This window comes from Drosophila montana, unplaced genomic scaffold, assembly GCF_035044405.1.
Source record: "Drosophila montana isolate Dmon_TW-CO22-7 unplaced genomic scaffold, ASM3504440v1 contig_402_1, whole genome shotgun sequence".
In the NCBI taxonomy this organism is placed as follows: domain Eukaryota; kingdom Metazoa; phylum Arthropoda; class Insecta; order Diptera; family Drosophilidae; genus Drosophila; species Drosophila montana.
In genome coordinates, this window is record NW_026998739.1 from 2,834,758 (window position 1) to 2,859,341 (window position 24,584).

General features: G+C 34.6%; 2 protein-coding genes across 5 annotated transcripts in view; one reads left to right on the forward strand and one right to left on the reverse strand.

Moving 5' to 3' along the window:
- LOC135439474 (alpha-ketoglutarate-dependent dioxygenase alkB homolog 4) overlaps positions 1-24,584 on the reverse strand; it is a 128,174-nt gene that overhangs the window by 75,911 nt on the left and 27,679 nt on the right. The window lies entirely within an intron of this gene.
- The window catches only part of nAChRalpha6 (nicotinic acetylcholine receptor alpha6), a 109,187-nt gene that overhangs the window by 63,979 nt on the left and 20,624 nt on the right, over positions 1-24,584 (forward strand). For all 4 annotated transcript variants that reach the window (XM_064698223.1, XM_064698220.1, XM_064698221.1 and 1 more), the window contains exons 3-5: positions 6,939-7,078; positions 15,259-15,303; positions 19,318-19,427. In XM_064698223.1, the coding sequence (XP_064554293.1) occupies positions 6,939-7,078; positions 15,259-15,303; positions 19,318-19,427 (295 nt within the window). The remainder of the gene's footprint in view (positions 1-6,938; positions 7,079-15,258; positions 15,304-19,317; positions 19,428-24,584) is intronic.

Below are 24,584 nucleotides of genomic sequence, written 5' to 3' on the forward strand. Positions count from 1 at the left end.
AATGGGCTTTCACCCCTCTGGGGCAGGCACAAGCTGTTTGTTTATGCTCCCGAGCTGCATTTTTATGTGCTGCCAGTGCGCCGACAACAGCAGGCCACTCCATCAGTTGCCCAACTACACTATACACTACACTGCACAACAAAACAGCAGCAGCGCGGGCCCACTGTCAACATGGACATACAGTGTGTAAAAAGGCAATAAATATGTGAGAGCTTCTTAGAGCGAGCAGACAGAGTCTCCAAAAATATACAATCAAAAATATACTCGATATGGACACATCATTCTACGTATAAGAGATTTAGACACATAAAGATTAACCGTCATAAAATACAAATTATTACGCAAAAAATCGGACTGTATTTCCTATGTAAAGCCTTAAAAAGCTATATACTCGGAATTTAAATACAGAATGAATTTTCTTTTAAAGTGAGAGATCATTCAGACAACTAGATTCTAAAATAATAAAACAAATTTTTAAGCCAATTGGCAAATATATAAGGAAAAGCAATAATAATAAATATACAAATATATATAAACATAAGTTAAATTAATTCATTAATTCCAAAAGAATTAATTATAAAAACAACTAAACAAATTCATTTAAAAGCCATATTTTTGTCGAACATAAATTTTAAAATAGGCAAAATAAACGTGACTACAATTAAAGAAAAAGTTCCTAACAATCAAGATCTACGCAAAAATTCAGAAATAAATCTACTCAACAAATTTAAGTATATTCAATGTATTCGCAAAGATATTCAGCTGGTAATTCAGAACAAAAATAGATACATTTGCCAAAATAAAGTTTTGAAACATGCAATCTAATAAATATGAAATCTTAAAATAAAACTTGTATGAAAATTGTATCGGTTAAAAGCATGAGAATAAATATCTATTATATTCAACAGGTTTCTTCGAGTTCATCAAATCGATTTCCAGGCACTTTACTTATATGCAGATATGTAAATATTGTGTTTGTATTAATCAGTCAATCTTTATTGCATTTGGGGCCATTGAATTTATCAATTTTGATTCACAACTGGGTGCACAGTGTGCTGGGTCCAGTGGTGGGGTTGGACCGGGGGGCGTGGCAGCTCTTTGCCATTTGGCTTTAGCGTTGCTTTTTAATAAAATTAGCTCCGGCATTGGGTGCTTGTTTATGCAGGCAACAGTCAAGCGAACCCAAAGAGCGGCTCTCATGCTGCACAGAATTTGGTTGATGTACGCATGCTAGTGTATGTGTATGTGTGCGTGTGTGTGTATATGTGTGTGTGTGTTTCTGGTAGTGTGGGCGTGTGTACTTGGCTGCTTATTATGCATGAATTTCAAATGAAGTCGCGAACGTGACACAAACTCATGACCGCCCCCAAGCGCCCACTTCAACGAGTCCGCCGCACCCCTTACAAGCAAAAGTTGTAGTATAAAATACGAGAACAGCGTACTCTGCCTTTTTTGCTGCCTGCTAACACACAAAATTTACACATTCGCATTACGATATGCATTTAATATGAGCAGGTCGCAGGACTCTACTTGAATTTCCTTTAGCAACAAACGAAAAACAAAATTCAAAAACTCATAAAACTCTTTGCCCCAAATGAGAATTGAGAAATGGCAATGGGTATGGGACTAAACGTCGTCGTCATATTATGCATATGTGTAGTTAAAGCCATAATGAAATTTGGCCAAATGGGCGCTGATTGTTTATAGCTCTTAAGTGGGCCCCACTTGAGGCCCAAGGTCAGGGATCGGAAATAGAGCAAAGCGCGAACTGACCTACGAATTGGAGCTCGGGCATAACTGCGGCATATTATGCAAACGACTGCGCAAGGGATAGAAAATTGAATTGCTTTCAGTTGTTGTTCTGGTAGCCATGGAGAATATTAAAAATTAACATACAAAATAGGCAGATAAGTTCTTAATGGTATTTCCTATATTTTATGTTTTTTGTTTCGGGATTTTGCCTATCCAGAGTGATTAATTTTTAGATGTGTCTTGGCAGTACATGATAAAAGTACAGAACAATTTTTTCAATATAGAAATTACTTAACGTCGATTGCAATTTAGGTTTATCTTATGTTATGATTGCTGTAGATTTTGAAGGCAGTTCTCTTTATTTACCAGCTAAAAAGTTCAAAAATAATTTATGGGCAATCATGACACAGTTCTCAGGTATTCCTAGGTGGAAAGTGTTTGCTTAATAGTTAAACCCATTCAAAATTGCATTCTTAGATCCGCAAAATCCCAGTTTTAAACACACTTTCAACAACATTTTCACGCCAAGTTTTCACAGAAATGCGCAGCAAACTTTTCGACATGCTGAAAACTCACCCAGGGGTAAAAGCTATTTATGCAGAAATGCGCAGGTTTTCATTTTCGAATTACGAAAACTGAAATCAGTTGAATGTTGTTTTGTAAGTTATGAAGTTTTAAGCTAACTATTAGCGAAGCTCCCCTTAGAGATCTACCAAACTCTTCCCCCTCGCTCGCATCTAAGCAATGCAATTTATTAAACTAACTACTTAAGCATGCGAATTAAAAAAAAACCTGGCGCACACACAAAACAAGTAAGAGAGCTTACGATGAGGGTGTGCGACTAGTAGATACCCTCTAGACATAAATAAACGAAAATATGCAGCCCTTATTGAGGTTGGGGCTTATTTTCTGACCATTATATATGGAATCAAATATGCAAAAAACTTTGAAATATGAGAATCTACAAACTAAAATTTGGTTCTTCAGTTCTTCATTTCTTTTATGGAATCTGATTTGAGCACGTCCATACAAATTGCTAGACGGACGTGAGGGTTGAGTATACTTAATGTTATCCATTGTTAATGAGTACAGGGTATGCAAATAATCTAACACACTCTCAAGGCGGGAAGCACTTAGACTCAAGCAGCGCAGCGAAGCAGCACCTAAAGAAGCTGGAGCAGTGTGAGGAGGGGGGGCTCGCTTGAAGACCGGGCGCACTCAAGTGGCGGCAACACACTTCAAGGAGATATTTTCAACACGCTTTGGCTTCGATAGCAGCAGAAATAGCAACAAAGCAGCAACAAGGACAATGGGCGCTAGGCATTTGCAACTTAATTGCAAGGTGTGTGTGTGTGTGTGTGGGCGAGTATGTAAAAGGGCGTGGCATGTCCTTTGCATAATGCATGAGTCGACGACACACGGGCTCGTCATAATCATTTTGTCAGCTGCCTGCTACGCGCTAATTGCAATTAAACAATAATATGAGTGTACGAGACAGCAACAAACATTGCACGAGAATGGGCGAGTGGAAATTTGTGAAAAATTCGTTTAGAAAAGTGAAAATGGCGCGTAATTGCGTGGACTATAAGCGAAGCGTTGCGCATGTCGTGCTTAACGCAGCAAAAGGCGTTTAATTAAATGTTAACAGCAACACGAAACAACAACAACAACAACAACAAGAGCAACAAGGGCTAACGACAATTAACAAAGCCTTATTGTTGTTTCTGTTTCTGTTTCGAGTCCCGTTTGTTGTCTTTGCCATTGTCTGCATGTATTTGCATATCATTAAGCCAAGCAATAATAAAAATTGCGCTCTTTCTCTCGCTCCGAGTGCATTATCAACATTTGTAACACATGCGCAATGGCTAGATAAAGGAGGGCGGAGCCAAGGGAGTAAGCCATGTATTTAATTGCCATCTGAAGTTGCCATCAAAAGCCAGCACAAAATGCGAAAGCCAATTCTCAAACAGAAATACTTTGTCTCACTTTTGCAGTTTTAATTTTTAATCGGAAATCAAAGGCAAAAAGCTTAATGCTATGAAACCGATGCTTGTACAATTGGCTTAAACCCTTTGCGAATCATATGCGAATTTTATTCTTCTTTTTTTTTGTCAATTTACAGTGATTCGCTAGACAAGAAGCATAACATAATGTTCGTCATTATGCTTTTGCTAAGCTCTGAGATACATTTTTTGAAAATGACACATAACAAATGACACCTAAAAGCATGATAATTTATAAATTTAAGTAATTTTAAAATTCGCTAATTTCATTTTAAAAAACTTAATAACACATAAACCTGTTAAAAGATTTAAAGAACGATAATTTTCCTTAAGGCTTAGTGTTTAAATAATTTTTCTAAGTCCCCTTTCATATAGTAGCTATAAAATACATTTAACTATCTTTTTGATCACTCAACTGTTTCGAAAGGCGGCCTTTAGCCTCAGGCCGCAATGGCAGCCATAAAACATCATTAAGTAGCGCACTCCCAGGTTTAGCTCCATTGGCTCTTTGCTTTTTTCCACTTAAAAGGTAGTGCACGGTGTTTTATAACAGCCCGTAAAACGGCCACGACAAATATTTGAGCTGAGCAACAAAAAAAGAAAGTTGGAAAATTTACGAGGTGAGGCGAGTAGAAAATGGGATAGCCTCACGTTTATCTAGTCGAAACACAGGTCGGGCAAAATTGACAACTCAATTGCGAAAACTATTTACACGCAATTAGGCGAAATGACAGGCCACAGGCCGCATCAGAGCACGGCAAAGTTGTCAAGTGAAATGGGCAAAAGGCACATAAAAAGAGGTATAACAAAGGGACAGGTTGCCTGCTCCGCTGCGTCTGGAGTGTAAATATTGACCAGGCCTGAACAAACTGTGCCAGCCACCGGAGCAGACACCAAGGTGGCCAACAAGGCAGCAGCTCATTCATAAATGCATTAGTTAGCTGTCAGGCAGTGCAATCGAATTCATGTTGGCATTAACTATAAATTATGCAGTCCATGAATTTGACATGGCTCAGCAAACCACTTGGACACTGACCACAAGCCACGTACGTATACTTGTCAAGGTGACTGTAAACGGATTCTCTGTTTATTACATGAGTCGCATTTCAATATGCGAAGGACACGCCAGCATCAAAGTTGCAAGTGACACTAATAATATATAATATTATATATATTACCCGGTTTTGCTTGGTCCCGATATTTTCTCAATATTCATTTTAATTTCTAATGTAGACAATAAATTTGAAGCCGGTCGGACGAATGTGGTAAATATCTGTATACAATTATTTAATAGCTAAGTGGGATATTCGGAAATGTGTTCCAGTGAGTTTTTCGAAACCCTTTAATTTTTCAAAATGGGTGACTACTGTGAAAAATGAAGTGTCCTAGCTCTTACGTTTTGGGCTCCGTGTTAATCATCAGTCTGTCAGCCAGTTGGGAGCTAGAGTCTTAGATGTAAAGCGTTTATAAATTCCATTTAACTCGAGTTATTTGTGTTGTGCAGCTTGACCCAGTTACACTCTGTTCTTTGGCCTTGAGAGACAGTTGTACAACTTCTCCTAGTTCTGCAGTTGTCCTCGCATTGCAGTTGACATTTGTTCACACACACACACAGATACACCCGCAATCATTGTGTTTGTACCTGTGTGTGTGTCTCTTGGGTCGCCCTTTTGCATGATTTAAAACTATTTAACTTCTTTTGGTGTTTTGCCTTCTCCATCGTATTTCGGTTTCGTTTTCTTTTGCTTTGTTTTGTTACGCTTTTTGACATTTTGCGCTGTGATTTCCCATTTTTGCACCTTTTATTCTGAGTGGTTTTACGAGTACGAAAGCTCTCAGTTGCCCCCCTCCCCCTCCCACCATCCTATTCCACTCTTCTTTTGTTGTTCAAAAATTTATGAGTTTTTTAACCTTGCTGCAAATGGCAGGGACTATGTGACCAAAAAAAAAAAAAAAAAAAAATAAAAACAAAAAAAAAGTTTAGCATTTTCCTGACAAACCCAAACGCTCGACGGGTTGTCCCTGTGCAAAAGTTGATTTGGTTCTTTCGTGAGTGTGTGTGTGTGTGTGTCAGTGGTTGTATGTATGCCTGAGTGTGGGTGCCCGTGTGTTTGTGTGTGTTTCTCAGTAAATTGTTAATTAGTATTGTGATGCGTTCTGTATTTTTGTAGGCCAATCGCTTACAACTGCAGCGGCAATGCGCAAAAGAACTGCCGCACATGCGGCGTATGCGCAATTTTTTTTTTTAATTCTTTTGACATCCAGCGCTATTAGAGGGCTTAAAAGATTTCGGAATATGGGTATTAAAGTTTTTCCGTCATAAAATGCATTATTGGACAACAAATTAATAAAAAAAAGATTTAAGAGAGAATTATCAGAAATAGCACACAAAGCACACAAATAAGAGACAGAAAGAGAGCTAGGGCGATTGATATAAATGAGACTGCTATGTGGCAAAGGGAGAGAGTGAAAAAAAAAGGACAGAGGGATGACAGAGTAACAAAGGAAAAAATGAAAGCCAATAAACTTTATTAAAGAGAAGTTGAATGAAGAAAATATAACACAAAGAAAGTTGCAAAAAGATAAGACAAAAGTTCTGTGAAAGGAAAGGGCAGCGAAATAAAAGAGAGCGATAGAGAGTGAAAAACTCAAGACTGAGATAAAGAGACAATGATGGAAACATTTAAGAGAAAGGTAGCGCAAAAGCCAAATACGGAGACAGTATAAGTGAAATTTAAACGGATGAAGAAGTATCAACTTCAGCAAAGAAAAGGAACGGAATAGAATAGAAGAAACATAAATAGATATCATTCATAAATTTCTCCCACTGCATTTAACGAGATGTCACCCAATTGTAAAATCTCAAAGCCTGACATAAATGTTTGCTCGCGATTCAAACAATGATGGATGTGCTCATACTTATTGCGCATACGCCACGTTTTAACTGGTTGTCAGCGACACGGGCAACCATTTAGCGAAATTAGGTGGCTGCCAAAAATTCGATTTGCTGAAAGATTTTTAATTGCTTTCTAATGAGCTGTCACGAGGGCTGTCAGTATATGTATGTGTGTGAAAGTCGTTTATTAGCTAAATTTGTTGAATGTGCCATAAACATAAATCAGAATTGAGTTTTTGAAGCCTCCACTAATTGGCACACAACGTATTTTTCGTCTCTCGTTGCAGAAAGCTGTCAGGGACCACACGAGAAGCGCTTACTCAATCACCTGCTGTCCACGTACAACACACTGGAGCGACCCGTTGCCAACGAATCGGAGCCCCTGGAGGTTAAATTTGGACTGACGCTGCAGCAAATCATCGATGTGGTAAGTTTGTAATTTATAGGGATAGAGAAGCGACGACCACCAGTCAAAATTCTCAAGCAGCTGCAACTGCATCAATAATCAACTAAAATAATTATAAAATCAAATACATGGAATGGATTTCCAAGGCTATGCGGAGTTTTTTTTTTTATGTGTAGCCGTCGCGACGGTCTAGAGTACAACAATGTCTCTGAATAGAAAAAGCAAATTTAGGTTTGAAAAAAGAAAAATCAGTTGCTGACCACAGGCAGTTGTGGTTAGCCTTGGTAAGTGACATGTACCCGTTGTTTAGAACTTTTTTTATATATCCTTTTTTTTTTTTTAAACCACAAATAGCTACAAATCTTTTGAATTGAGTTTTTCTAATTTTTGTGCTATTAACACACATGCATTTTGATTTTCTCAAGGACAACATACATTTTTGTCAACGAGTAAAATGCTTTAAAGTGTCTATAAATATTTCATTGATTGGCAGCTTAGAGTAATATATTTAATCAAAAAAGCACACATCACAAAAAAGATACAAAAATTACTGAGCTACATAAAGGGAAAAGAAAATCATTTAAAAAGGAAGTTGTTTTCTTACTTCAGGTTAATATCGTTAAGCTTTCAGTATAAATATTTTCTATAAAAACTTTTTAATATTAAATATTTTCTAATGAAAAGAAGGATTTTTATTCTTTGAACACATTTTATAATTAGTCTTGGCCAAATATATATAATATAATTTGTCATGTAGTGAAAAGGGATTTTCATTCTTTAAATAAATAATACTTATATATTTATTTAAACAAAAAAATAGAGAGAGAATATTAGACAAATTTAACTTTTATAAAAAGGAATTTTTATTTCAGGCTTTTAATTATAGAGAGATTTATAAAATAATTTTGGAGCTCTTATAATATGGAGTTTTTACTTCAAGCTCTTTCGTAATTTAGACACATTTATTACTTCAATTAAATGTGCTTTCAGTTGCTCAAATATAAATAAAAAAATTCATTTTTTTAAAATTGATTTTAAATGTTAAGTTGAATTTAAAAAGAATAATTCTCTTCGCACTCATTGTATTTATTATTTTTTTCAATTGAAGGGAAAAATATTTGAAAAAAACTTCTTTTAATCACACTCGTTCTATATTCAGTTTTGTATTATAATTTATAGAATTTTGGTACTTCAAATACTTGATAACACTATCTTCAAACAAATTATAAAATTTTGATGTGCCCGTCGCGACGGTTTTATGTTTGGCAAAAACTCTCTCTTAACAAATTAAAAAACAACAACACAAAAAACAACTCTCAATAACAGTTAAATTTACGAGTTCTTGCGTTTCTTATAGGACGAAAAGAATCAGATTCTGACCACAAATGCGTGGTTAAATTTGGTAAGTGACATGTACCAGCCGTCAAATTTGTCTAGCACCTGTTTGTCTGTCTTTCTTATGAACTGCTAGGGTTTTACTTTTGGTAATCTCTTGCTTTTCATTTCTTTTGATTTGCTTTAATTTGATTTTGAAACAAAGTGCGACTAACTTCTTAGCTAACAGTAAACACAAGCATTTCTTTTAAATAAACCTCTTTTTAATTTATTGATTACGGAAGCGTCTTTATCAAATATGTGTTGTCTCGATATGTGTGTGAAAAAATATACAAATACTATATTTAAAATCAATTGAAATTTATTTGCTGTGATACACCGTTAAATTATATATTTATATATATATATATATATACATACATACATATATTGTTGTTAGTGCAAAACTGCAAATGGCAGTCACTTTAATTGAAAGCAATTGTTGAAAACAAAAAAAAACTACACACTTAAACGAAATAAAACTAAACAAACAAATAAATTTGAAAACAATATTTGTGCTACCAGACAGTATGGATAAACTATTGTAAACATCCTGTTAGTCCTCAATTTGCTCTGAATACTAAGCCTTAAAAATATTTGATTTACACATTTTCATTTAACTCGAAATTGGGCCCCAGCTCGTTATAACTAACTGCCTTGGCATATGGACGAGGGCTCTTGCTAAATTGGCATAAATTGCCATAGAGCACTCCAGCCATAAGCACAAACAAATAAATCAACACAAACAAGTTGAAGAGCGTTAGTCTACCAGCAGATACCCTGTAGCTGTAGCTCTTTTCTTTTAAGGCTTGAATAACTTTTTTGTTAGATTTGCCAATCTTCATTAAATTGGGATAGTTATAAAAACTTCTTATTAAAAACATGCCAAGATTTGAAATAACAGATGCCAAATGGAAGTTGGAAAAAATCAAGGGGAGCTGCTATGAATATTATGATTATTAGCACAAGTTATTTAATGTCAATCAAGAATATTTTTATGTATTTAGTTTAAAGTTTCCTACTCTGAACTTAAACTAGTTCATTTCCAGCACACTTTCTGCTCGTATGCAGGGTATAAAACAGGCACATAAATACAAATTTATGCACAGCAACAATTTTTACGCTCTGTTTGTGGGCACACCTGAAGCTGGTGCGATTGATCAAAAACCCCTTTTCAATAAAATTAATAGCGCATTTTTCTGCGAGATTTATGACTGAAACAAATAATTTTCAATTTGTAAAATGCTTTTTTGATGTTTGGCATCTAGAACTAAACTCTAGCTAATTGTTGGGAAAACAGCACCGCAACACAACAAACCAAAAAAAAAAAACAACAACAAAATGAAAAAAAGCTAAAATACATGTTTAAAAATGAAACCTGCATCATTGTTGCATAGTGCACCAAAAAAAAACAAAACCAAAACCCAAATGGAAAAACTAAAACATTTATTATTAAACAATTTTGTTAGCAGCGTGTCTAGGCGTTTTTGTCGTTGTCTTTGTGTGGTTTTTACATATATGAATTTATATATGTGTCTAAACTTTGTTTCAGTTAAATAAATGTTTTTTCCTATCCAACATTGCTTACCTTTGTTCTCTACTTTGTTTTTTTGTTGTGTTCCATGTTTTGTCATACAAATTAAATAAACACATTAAAAATCGAATTTAATTAAATGACAGCTTGGATTAAAAATATGCAACGCAATGCCCGTATAATGTTGTCTGAGTTTGTGCCATAAATGATAAAAATATTATTGTATATTAATTTTAAAATGTGCCCATTTCCATTATTTCTGTTTGATTATAATTAAATCAATATCAAAATCGGAAATTTCAATTTACAATTTAAATCTAAATAAAATAGTTTCATTTCTTTTCAAAATGTTATCTATAGTAGTAAATCTATCTACTATTAAATCTTAAAAAATTATTAATTAAATTGTGCACATTCATAGATTAAAAGCATTTTAAAGCGATTATTGAAAAGTTCAGCTACAGAGATAAATCATCCTCAAAAACATCTTGCACAAAATAATCGGGAGTTATTTGCTCAAACGCTGATTTGTCAAAATATTCCACAGAAGATTATTTTGTTGTGTGTTTAAATCCTTATTAAATGAGCTCCTAGAATAGCAATAGCAGCACAAATAATGTACAAAAGGATAATTAAAGGATTAAACATATATTCTGGCAAGTGCTTCAAGTCAGACAACAAAACAACTTGCCTTAAGTGCATTAGAGACAAATTAAAGCAAGCATTAATACACTTTTAATTAAAATTTAATTAACATAAATATAATTGTTAGATTCGTGTTAATTTATTACTTGAATTTTAGAGTATTTGTTCATTTTTGTGTTTTGAACTGCAACCTGCTCACTTTTTGGTATGTGTGTGTGTGTGTGCGTGTTTCTTTTTTACTTATCATGTACTAATACATATGCGAGTATCTATTACAGATTATGTTTGATCAACTTAAATTATTGCTGGGTACATGTCATAAAACGTTTCCAAACAACTGAATAAAAGCCAAAAAAATATATATTTAAATAAAAAAAAATCAACAACAACAAAAGACGGCATGCATGTTGTTTAAAAACCAAACTAAATAACTAACCTAGGTGTTCTTTTTGTATCTAAACATAAATGTATACACAAATCTAAATGAAACTTAAAAATCGAATAGCTATATATATATTTAACAAAACAAACAAAAAATACAAACGATTCGGCTTTAATGTGCGGCACGAAATGTTAATTAAAGCGCTGTAATTAATTTATTTATTAGATTTCAAGGTATTTGCATTTTGATAATCGTGCATTTGATTTATGCACTACTTTGCGATTGATTCATTGATAGAAAAACCGCAGCGTTTTGTTGATTTCCAAACCGCATTAATTATTCAACCTAACTACAGCTTTATGAATTTTAGCCCTGACATTTTCCACTTTTGCCCGGCCACGTTGTCAATTACGCTAATTAGTTTACTAATAATTAATAGCTTACCCACATGCTGATGATGTACATGTAGCTGGCATATCCACACATACACATGAATTATGCGCATCTAAATTTTCAACCACAGCAAAAAAAGAAAACCCCACGACTACGTAAATTCCCTCATATAAAGCATGCTGATTACATTTAATTATCTTGCAGATCAAAGTACAAATGCCAAAGTACAAATGCCTTTGAATTTACACAACTTGCTTAAAATATAAACGATTTTCTTGATGGCATTTTGTTGTTGGATCAGATTATTTCTACATTTGTTAAAATGTTTAAAACTGATTTCTGGGCTTGTTCTTTTGACTTTTTACCAAATTTCTCTCATACCCTGAATACCCTGCGGCTACATATGTTAAATTTTACACTCTAAAAAAAAAGGAAGCATGCATAACAAGTGTCCATGATGTTGCAACGTGCTCAGTGGCTGACAAGGTTTTTTCTTGATTTTCATTTTTATTTTTTTTTTCATTTTAGTTTTTCGTGTTGTTGTTGTTGATGATGATGATGATGATGGTGATGGTGCTTTAAGCATCGATGGCCCCGGCATGTCAGTCTATCCGTCAGTCAGCTGTGGCAATGCAACCAGACACCAGCACATGGTAAAGTGTCATTGGCAAAATTACCAGCCGTACGTTTCGAGGCGTACGTGAGGCGCTCTTGAACTCTGAAGTGTCAGAGGCCACCTCCTTGGCACGCCATTAAAATGCACATTGTGTGGCCGAGGCCCAGGCCCTGGCCCTGGCCCGGGCGCAGGCGGCATCAAAGTTTAAGAAATAAAGTCATTAGCATTTTTCGGCTAACACCAGGACCCCTGTCTTACCACGCTCCCTCCCCTCTCACCCGCCCTTAATGACTTTCCTGGTTGCAGCCACACAAAGCCCACCAAATGACTGGCCATAGAAATGTGTCAAAAGGAAATGTCTAGAAGGTTTTTTTGGGCATGAGTAACAATGTAGGAGCCCAAAAGTGCAACATGCTCTCGAAGGTGCTTAAGCGGCTAATAGCAGCTAGTTAGCTTGCAGCTGATGTCAAAAGCTCAGGGCAGCAGACAGAAACAAAGGGAATTTGATCATCCTTTGATTACGATTCTATTTTTTTAGATATAAATAATAAAACCTTAACGCAATCTTATTTTATTGCCTTCGCATTTAGCCTATGTGTAAGAGTAGGAAATTTAAAGCCTATGACTTTCCTCCTTTTTATAATTCATGCGGTTTTTCTTTCACTTAAGTTCCCCAACCCAAAATATTCGAATATCATATAAAGCTAATTTCTTTAACAACTGGGTTTCCATTATTAATTTTCTGACTTTTCCATTAGACCTCAATACATTTGTGCTGAATAAGTACTACAAATTATTGACATTTTTCACTTCTACAGCTCATTACATAAAGCCCTTAGCTTAATTCCAATTTTATTACTGTTGCCCCAACATGCAACAATTTGGCGCACAACCAAACTGTGCGCACTTATCACACACTTATTTGTCGTGGCATTTACAACAGCGAGGGGGTAGGGGGAGCGGCTGTAGGGTTAAGGGGCCACAGCTGGCAGGGCTAACAAACTTTGTCCTTGAGCTCTGTACAACCAGACATATGTGGCATGTGTGGTACACCCCATGTGAACATTTATCATAAAAGTCAGGGGGTCTATATGTTCCGGTTGGATCTAGATTCTGACTACAACAACAACATCGGCAATTGTTGGCTCATTAGAAACTCATTTAAAAACAATTTGGCACGTTAATGCAAAGTAAATCTATAAGCTTATGCAGGCAATGACAACGTGCTCAACGAGTCGCCAACTCGAACAACGAAGTGGCATATTAAACTCTACGACAACTTTCCCTTAGGTACATAATCGTGTGTACCATGTATATATACATGGAGTATATGTATATAGATATGATTAAGCGTACTAGCTACAAAGTGCGAGCATTTAATGCAAATGTCATTTGTTGCAAATGATGCCTCAGCTTTAGTAAATTGTTGTAAGAAAAGGAGAAAAGCTGTTAAGTGGTGCCGCAAATTGAATACCCTACCTTAAAGATGTAGATCATATCAACAGCAAAGGTTAGATAATTCTTCCAATTCAGCAATGTAGCTAGCCGACTTTTAAATTTAAGGCATAAGGTTCATATGTTCGTACAGCTCAAGTTTCGCTGCAGAGCAAAATAGGAGTTCAGGACTCGAACATATATTCAAGCGATGCATAATGCCTGTGGAAATGCAAATGCCCTTTCTTTAGGTAAGCCGAAAAGTTAACCCTCCTGCAAAAAAAAATGTCATTAGTATGCGTCGATGTTGGCATCGTCGACATTTGCAACTCGCTTCAAGACGTGCCAGCACCTCGACCAGTTCCCAACTGTTCGTGTAGCCCCAGCGGCCCCTTTGCGGAAGTGCGCTTAGCAAACTGCCTGTCATAAACATGAAATTTGCACAAAACCGCCATTTTTATAAGGTGTCAACAGCAAATATCACATAACACATATCACAGGCGCGTGCATATATAGACGTTATGGCATTTGATGTCGAGAGGAAGTGCTGCGCATATTGGCTTACCAAAAACGTTAAGTGGCCCAAAACTGAGTAAGGCTCCCCGGACCCGGATCCCACCCTGCATATCATTACAGAAGCAGCACCGAAATATCCTGAACCAAACGGCTGTCAGGTTGGCTTCCATCTCCCTCTACCTTCTCCTTGTATCTTTTAATGGCTCAAGTCGTTACTGCAGCTGCTGTCAGGCACTAACTGGGCCAAAATGTAGATGTTGTTGTTGCTGTTGTTGTTGGCCACAACGATTTTCCATTTTTGTTTTCTTTTTTTTCTGTTTTTGTTTACACTGGCAAGTTATTAATGACAGAAGTCACCTCAGCGCTTGGCTTTCATATGCAGATGCCAGTCAAATGAAAATAGCAGTGAATCGGGCAAGGGAAATGGCATGGGTTGTAACTTCATATATGAACATTTCAAACGACAATTGCCGCAACCAGCTTGAACGACATATTAAATTTCAAAATACACATACATTTGACAGACTGCCTGCCTGTCTACGTTTGACTGACAATAGACCACCAGCATGAAATATCTTTAATTAAAATTTGTATAAAGATAAATGGGTTTTGATACCTACAATGGCTAGTTCAAAGTTTTTTATTGCACTGACATGCCCACATCCGATAAAATGCTAAGCAAATTGGCACAATGGACACAAAAGAACTCGGCCTCTGCCAACCAGCAGCTTAAAATTGAGCATTGAGTTTTGTTGCAGGACCAAGGCCAAGGCAGCTTTGTGTGAGCTAACAAAGTTTTGATAGCTTTTCTATACATTTTGTGCTATTTGATTAGGGCGGTCTTTGTGCCTGTGACAAGCTAATTACATGAGCTTTTATTCAATTTCAATGGGAAAACACATGAAATTCAATTCATAACTGAAACCTAACCTAAAATTGCGCAACACCTAACCTAACTTTAGCTGCACATAACCTCAACAAATGCATAGGCCAAGCACATTGAAGCCAAATCGTAAGCAAAGGCTTATTCAAAATTACCAAAAACAAAACAAAGTCTTACAAAAACCATAAATACAAATAATAATAAAAAAAAAAAAAGAAAAAATAACAACAAAAAAGAAATCTCTTATAAACTCATAAAACAAATATATATAAAAACTTTCTATTATCATGCTCTGCTCTTTTTAACTTTTGCCTTTTATTAACTTATATTTTCTCTCCTTTTGTATACTTCATTGGTTTTTTTGTGTTTTGTTAATTTCTATTTTACGTTGATGTAAACAAACTTTATAAAAATGCGTTTGTAGGACGAGAAAAATCAACTACTTATAACGAATCTTTGGCTTTCGTTGGTAAGTTTCAACTTAAACTGAAAAGTGATTTAAACTTAAAAACCTTAAATATAGCATTACATTAAATAATTCATATGCTTTAAATACCATATCATAAATAGTACAAATAAACCTTTTGTTAGCTATGCTGAGCAGCTGTTCAAATATATACACAAATTCTATATATTATTTCAAAGGATCACCTTTAGTTGCGTAGTTAGTCTGGCTGCTAGGCATAGCTAATGAAATGTTTTTTTTGCCTGCTCATAATTTATACACACACACGGCCATACCCTATGCTAAGAGTTGTACGAATAGCACTCAATGTTTATAAGCCCGAACTTCTTGAACTTCTTCTATAACCAGTTTTACTATTAGGAACCTTGGGTTCCGGAAACTTTCAATTTTTGTATATTCGAAAACCCAGCTCTATTCTACCCCCAACTTTTTGTAAAGCTTCTACTATCTTCCATTAACTCTCTATAGTAACATTTCAAACTGAGCCAACTTTTTAGCTTGATTGCGTGGCTTAGTAAGTGTGTGATAAATTATTTAAACCTCATGCCCTAAATACAATTGAACTTAAATATATACATTTTTAAATCAATGCGCTTTATTAAATATATCTACATTATTACACACAAAAAAAGAACATATTTTAAACTCTTTAACTAGCTAAAGCATAATGCAGTTTCATTTTCTATTTTATTCTTCTACTATTTAGTTTTCAAATACATTTTTAAGTAGCTTTAAATGCTTTTCAAAAATATATTATATACTTTGAGTTTTTAGGTTTAGCTGCTGCCAAATATAATATTAATTATAGTTTTTAACAGATTTTCTTTTGGCATTTATTATTAAGAGCAACTAAAAACCAAACACATAAACAATGTACGGAACAAACAAACAAAAACTCTAAGCAGCAACAACAACAAATGAACAACAACAAATTTGCATGAGAAAAGGAATTACAAAATTACAACGTGCAATAAGCTAACAACATTTTACCACGTATTGCATGTCTTAAATATAGTTTAATTTAATTTAATTTTTTTGTATAATATGCATGTGACACGTGTGTGTGTGTGTGTGTGTGTGTATGTGTGTGCTATAAAATATGATATATGCGAATTATTGAACGGAAACGCAATGGGTAAATTTTACATGATTTTTTTCCATGAACTCCTCATGCTTATATCCGGCATAGGGCTTGTGGAAACACTCGTCAATTCCTGTCAATTTGTGAAATTAATTAAATTATTTATTTAACACATCGAAACCAGCCCTTAACTCCACGCCCCACGTCCCACGCATCTCAATGATTAAGCCAAGATCCGCAACATATGTGTTGTAGGATGTGCGGCCTGTATTTTGTAATTTTCGGTTTTGTCCAGGGGCAAAAAAAAAAAAAAAAACAAATCTCCCAAAATGTGATTCATGCAACGTTTTGTTGTCATTTTGGGTTCGAAATATTCCACAATTGGCAATTTGATTGATGGCTTATGCGTCATTTATTAACTGACATTTTGAAATGTGCTCAAAATGTTTGTCAATTTCCAGCAACAGTTTGTAATTTAAATGTTTTCAAATGAAAGGCCAGCCCGCAAATCTACATGACTCAAATGGATCGTTATAAAGTGCCTTTCCATTCGTTTCAATCGGCAGGCGGCGAGCGGAGAGCTGGGCAGCTACATGGGTAAATTTAGGCGACATTCGGGCCCTACAGGTTTCAAGCACAGCCACAATCAAGTACAAATGGAACATCATAAATTTCATTCCTTTTGAACCACAACTAAGCTAAGGCAGCGAAGCGGAAACATAATGGGAAACGATTGGAATTGCAACATAAATTGATTTCCGAATTTGCCGCATTGAGCAGCAAGAAAGGAACTTTCAAATCCCTGAGACCAAGAAGAAATTATGTGAAACAACTGAAAATGAAACATTTAAGATATCAGGCACAAACGCACATTACGAAATTGAAGACAAAACTAATCTGTACTTCTTCGCACCATTTAAGTTGAGACGAATAAGTGAAATTGGAATAATAAATAAAAGTTATACACGGTATAAGATCGGGTGAGAATCAGCAAAACTTAGATAAGATGGGGAACAAATGAAAATAAAACGCTGTTGGTTTAGGAAATGATTTCTTTATAATAAGCAAACAAATAATATGAAATTGCTCGAGAAAAAGGTTTATTATTAGTAAAAAACCGAAATATATTAGAAATAAAAGTGTTTTACTATTTATCCCAACAAACCCGGACCTCGAGCCAGCCAACAAATATTATAAATATGGAAAGGTCGCAAAAACCATAACTAAATTAGTAAAAAAACTAGTGTTAGCATATTTCCGTTTTAGATAAGCTCTAAATTCTACAAATTCCTGTTACATAAACAACAATAGAAATTTGAAGTGTTATATTATTACCCAAAACTAATTGCCATTGTGAATAGCATGAAAATCTCACTCGACTATGCCACAAAATTGCGTAATGCGTGGTCCAATTTGCTACAGAGTTTGGGTATCCGGGGGAGTTGTCGGGAAAAATTGGTTATATATCTGTGTGGTTAGTGTGTACCGTCATCTGTTTTTACAGCTGTCATAAAACCGCACACAATAACAGCACTAAAGTAGAAAGTTTTTAAAGCCAAGCAGACGCATCCGTATACTATATATGCGAGCATATATCTACCATATATAATTTAATGCAATGTCATGGCATGTAATTAAATTTTTTTATTTGTTTTTTTTTTCTTTTTTATGACTTAAAAAGGGATTTGTTGCAAAGAGGCAGCAAGACAATTGCTTGCTCTAAAAATGCCACAAATGTGTGTGGGTGTGTGTAAATTATAAAGCACAGCAGCAACACCAACAACAACAACAACATCAGCAGCAGCAGCAGCAGAAATGTAATAACCAAAAGGAAAACTAGAGGAAAAACTTTGCCGCTTTTATGACAAGAACCACTTGTAGCCGAGGCCACAAAGCGCAAAGTTGCGAAATGTGTGTTTGTATGTACATGTGGCAGCAACAGAGCAACAAGCAACAACAACAACAACAAACAGTCAACCGCAAAATGACACAAAGCACTGCCAGTGAGCCTAGTCCTGTGCTAGAGTCTCCTGCTCCTGCCAGTGCTCGTCCTGGGGCAAAAGATAGTGCGACACAAGTCAGAACAGTCGTGGACGCAATGTTGCAGGATCAGGCATTCGCGTTCACATGACAATAGCAACAAAAGAGAACTTTACAGTGCCGAAGCTTATATACCCTTGCTGACATATAAACATAAACAAATTTTTAAATTCCTAAAGCTCTTAACTGCTGAATTTGATTTAAAATGTAGGAAAACAAAAAAGTTGAACATAAAAAACGCCTGCTTTCAGCAGATTGTTACTATCACAGCAATCCGATCTTCGACGATAACGAATCATAATCAAGAGCTAAGGCTAAGTCTATTTTTAAAAAGACATGCGGACATACAAAGCTTTTGTACCACGATACTAATCAGGAATTTATTTAATTTATGATGTTCACACCTTCAATACACTGTCTTTACTTAGTTATAGTACCCTTTGCAAGGGTATAAAAACCGCAAACAAAGTGTTGATAAAACTTGTCAAGTGTGTGTGCGTACGTGTGTGTGTACGAGTGTGTATGTAGGTGTGTGTCTTGTGTGGCCAACTGCTAGAACTTAGCTTCAATTTTGCTGTCAAGTTGTTGTAAATGTTAAGTATGTGTTAAATAACAACGAAACAGCTTGCCATAGAACTTAACAGTGATTTAGCATAGCTATAACATAGCACTGTTATACAGTATGTGCCCGTTTGTTTGTGCATGTGCTCAGCATTACTTAGTTTCATTTGTTTATATGTAATTTAGAGCCTATACTTAGTTTCTGTGTGTCTCTTGTCTCACTTTCTTATCACATCACGTCGCTTTATTATTTACCCCTCTGTTCTTTTCAATAGTCTATAACTAGAAGCAAGTATTTTATCGTTACTAAAATATATTATATATATGCAATATAGGAATGGAACGATTACAATTTGCGCTGGAACGAAACGGAATATGGCAACGTCAAGGACTTGCGCATTACGCCCAATAAACTGTGGAAGCCCGATGTGCTCATGTACAATAGGTAAGTGCCCCCAAGTGTCCAGTTTCAGACCCAAGCGCATGGGTCAATGCCCGCAACTAGCTAATGCAATAATGCCCAATAAACCAATAAACGACTACAAATCAAATTTTGATAATGCGCTACTTAGTGATAAAGCTGTGAAAGCAGTCAAACTTTTCGACTTAAGGTTTAAAATATAAAATACCAAGCCCCAGCCAAGCACATATATATTTTACTATATTAGAGACTCAATGGTAAGTGTGTATAACAATCTTATAACCACAATAACTATGCGAGATGATGGTTATAAATTATAAATCTTATGATAGTCGATTACAGCTTTCTGTTTTAATTTATATAATAACCATTAGATATTTTTGTAGCTGGTTTGTGCACTTTAGTTGTTAAAACGGAATGTTTGTTTTAAGCTTATTTTTATGGTAGACTAATGACTATGTATTGTTCAGCTATAGACTCCTTAAGAATTTATTATTCTGTTCGTTTTTCCCAAAAAGGAGTGATGGAATTTTGAAAAATTATAATTATTTTCATAAATATCGGCAAAAAACAAACAAGTGCAAGAAGTATAATTATATTATAATAAATTTTAGATGCATTTCATCTTCTGACAAGGAGTAATATACTTTTTAAAATGTAAAAATTTTTCGAAACGTTTTTTTTTTCATAAAATTCAACACATTTAAAACAGTATGGTCAATTGCAATTATAAACGTTGGCGGCTATTTTATAATTAAATGAGAATTAAATAACAAACAAATATATTTGTTTTGGTCTTTAAAATACAGTCGAAATGCTTGCCAACTCTTAAAGTTGAAATTTAAATTTAAATTAAGCTGCGCTTCGTTCATCGCAAACAGATTGCAAGCTGTATTATTTTTGGAATCGTTGAAAAAATAGCATTTTCCTACAAACAAAAAAAAGTTGAAAACAATATATTATAACTGAAATAAATTTCCATTGCTTCTGCTAATCATATCGCCCAATATTTAATGCTGTGTGTTCGACTTTTTTTCTATTATAGCTGAATATTTGTTCTTGTTTAGTTTTAATTTTTGTTTGCCAAAGCGTAAACTTGCTTAAATAAAACATAGACATATATATTATATATAATATGTATACCTGACCTATTATAAACGTATCATAATCCACTCGCTATTGTTTGTGTGTGTATTTACTTATTATAAAACGCAAAGCCGAAACCTAAACATAATCGACTATGTTTTTGTTTTAGTTATTTGTACTTGTGTTTCAATGTTAACCAAAAATTTTGATTTGCTTTTAATGTTTATGTTGAACAAACGACTAAAATTTAAAAAAAAAAAAAAAACTATATTTTTAAACCAAAACGTGAAAATGTTGTTTACTTCAAATAAGAGTAGTTTACACGCAGTGGTGTTCTAGTGGGACTGTACATTGTCAGCTTGCCGTTGATGTGGGCCTCACATTGTAATTGGATTCGTAATGCTAACCGAACGTACATATATAATCAGTAACATCTAATTATAATTAAACAATAACAATAAAAAAAACTCTAATCGAAAAAAGTGAGAAACTAAATAAAACCTCAGACTAAACTCCATGAACTTTAAACACATTGTTTAACCAGAATATTATGCAAGTAGTTTGTTCGAAACAATCGAAAATTCCTAATTCTCATACCTCAACAGATCCTAATATAATCTCATGTGATCTGTTCCATATGTAGTTTATGCATACGTAGTATATTGTTTGCTCTCAGTACTTAGTTGCGAAACGGAAAACAAAAAAGTAATAGACAATAACCAACATAAGAAATTGTTCAACAATATGCTGGTGTAATATATCTGGTTAGACGTTCAGTACTTGAATTTATTTGGCCAAATCCTAAAAAAAAAACCAAGAAATAAAGCAAAGAGGAAACAAAACAAAAAAATGTTTTTTGTTATACTCGTATTTGTTGTAGCTTGCAAAAAACACAAACTCAAAGGCAAAATAGATTTTCAAGTATTGTGCATGAGAAATCAAATCCCTCGTACTAAACAAACTAAATAAAAACGCATATATAAATAATACCAATGAAAAAAAAAAGTACCAAAAACCTTAAATCCCACCATACCAAATAAAAACTCAAGTGCTCAAACAAAGTTTGGACTTTGTTGGCACTTCTAATAAATACAATTCCAACCATTTAAACGCTAACCCACATCCCACACACCAGGCCACAAACAACAACACACATTAGACAACATATTTGAATAAATAACTACACTTATACTAATCGAATTATATAAACAACACTTAAACTGCTCTCATACATATTTAAGTCGGTAAACGCTTTAGTTAGAGTTAAATAAAGCGCAGCTACTCAAAATCATTTTCATTTTTAAAGCTGCTCGAAACAGCCGCATTAGATGCGACGTCTAAAACAAAGTATTTCAATCTTGAAACATCTGAAACCTTAATCTTACATTAACAAAAGGAGACATAACTAAAAGCCAGATGCTCGGCTAGCCGATGCTTAGGTGAGCTATCCAAAAATTGAAAAAATTGATTTTTATAATATACCTTTCGAGAATAGAACCCGATGATAATTTTTAAAGGGTCTAAGTCGCAATTGCAAATTAAAATTGTTCTCCCAGATTTACAAATGGTAATCGAACTTGTAAATCCAACTTTTACTTCTTTGAAGTAATATTTAAATTAAATATAATAATCTATTTTATGCCTCTTCCCAAAATATAGTAGAGTGTACCTAGCCTCTCTTCTCTATTTGATTTCTATTTGAGATTTACTCTGACCCTTTTTTTCAAGGAGAAAACCTTGCAAACTGCAAATCGAAAAATTGAGTAAAAACGTGCTCAATTATTTTCCTGCACAGACTTAGACTTATTCGTGCCAAATAGTTAGCACATTCTGCTTTTTCGCTTATTTCTTTCGTTCCCAACTTTTTATTTCTGTGGGACAGCTCATCAATGAATTGTACGCTAAATGCTGATATTCGAATCGAATCACGCTCGAAATGCAGACAAACTTTTGCCTAATTCACGTATCAATCACTCAACAATAAGTACAAATTTTTGCGCAAAACTTTATTTCCATTTGCTTTCACTTAGTCCATGTGCCAAACATACAAACATGCCCACTACTATTAAAAGCCCAACTATAACTAACTGTGTTTTATATCTATGTGTATGTATCTGTGTGTCTAGTTGATAAAGTTGAAAAAAAAACGTTAATTACGCCCTGCCCACATGCAACAACATGTATCATACGCTCATCGTGGCAAGCAGCCGTCAAGTGTGCTCGACTATCACATGCCCTGCAATTGGCTCAGTTGCCTTCTAAGGCACATTCTTGCAAATATGCATATCAATACTCATTCGTAAATAAATTTAAATAATATTTAATTAACATCATAATATATAAAGTTTGCATAATACTCTAGACTCTTATATATAAACTAATTGAATATTGTGTTTTCCTAAATAAAAAAAAACACATGCATTAAAAAGATTATGAGAGCTTACTTTCAAGCTGCTCTTTTCCGTAATTAACAGGGTATACCTGCAACCACAATTACTTGACGTGTGTGCTTTTTTCGCTTTTTTTCTACATTTCTGATTATTGACTAAATGCAATTGAAATGCCCACACAATAAGTACAATTCCATATCATTTTCATTCACCTCATTGCAGTGGCGTTTTGCTATAAATGTGTGAATGTGTGTGCGAGTGTGTTTACCTATTAAGCAAGTAATCAATTGTTATCATTGTTGATATACGTGTGCTATTGTACGTTCTAGCTGTGTTTCACTGTGTCTATAACTATAAATATTTTCATACTTCACATTTTAGTGGATTGCCAATTATAACTAACCCATCAATAACCACACATATAATATCCATATATGTATATTATGTATAGCTATTATCTAAACCATTGTTATACCCAATCTAAAATCTATATGTACTTGTGTGTCGCCAAATAATCGTATGTCTCCAGACATTTGCTTTATACAAACAACAACTATTTACGTCAAGCAATCGGTTTAATTTGAATTGACAACAAATCGAACCATTTGTCGTTTCATTAGGTTTCTCTAAGATAGTTTAAGTTTTGTTGTAAGCTCAGCTTAGTTGCATGTCAGCTTAGTTTAAATTTACAGTTACAAATCAACATGCTATACACACACAACAGGAAATTTACGAGTGTGTGTTTTTGCGTGTTGAGCTGCAGAAGTATCTCAATAACAAATCTGTGGGCTGTGTACTAGGGTTTAGGGCTTCAAGATTTGTGTTCTCGTATCTTAAATTTAACTAGAATATCTGTTTAATGTTATTTTAATAAAAAACACACATGCAAACATTTCATATATACAAATATATTTCTCTGCCTCTCTCTCTCTCAACTGGCAATATCGCCTGTGTATAAAAACAACTTTCCCCATGAAAAGCGTTCGCTTTACTTTAATTCTACATTTTTGCAAATAAACATTTTTGCGTATATGTTATACTCAATTTATATACAAAGTATATTTAAACGCCATTTACTACCTCGAAACAATTCAATTTTCTTCGATTCTACTTTGTGTGTCATTCGTAAACGTTTTCCTTATAGTTTTGCTCGTAAAATGTATTTCTTCAAATATTTTGTATTCATTTCTTTATACAAAGTATATGCCAAAGGCATCTCATCGATTGGACTTTGTGCGGCATTCGGAAACGTTTTAAGTAGCTTTGGCATAAAAACTGCAGCATTTTTCCGAATAATTTACAAAGTATTTTCCACAATTTATTTTATTAACTTTTGCGCAGTGTCAGCAAAAGAAAGCATGGCATACTTCTGAGCTTCGCGGCAAAAAGCTTTTATGCCACATTACTTAAGCAGCCAGATGAACTGAAACATTTTAAGCCATTACTTAAATGTCTGAACCAGCAAAAAAAATGTAACCAACTGCAATGGCTAAAAACTACTTAAATGCCGCAAATCCCCTTAGTGCCGGTACAGATCTAAAAAGCGCGTAAAGCTGAGCGGGCGTAGGGGACTCACACACACACACACACACACAGCGGCACACAAATGAAAATAAATATGGCAGCTGCACAAATTGTGGCTAAAATGCACCTGGCGCAGTGTCAAATTTTTTTGCTGAGCTAATTACACTGCATTGGATACGCT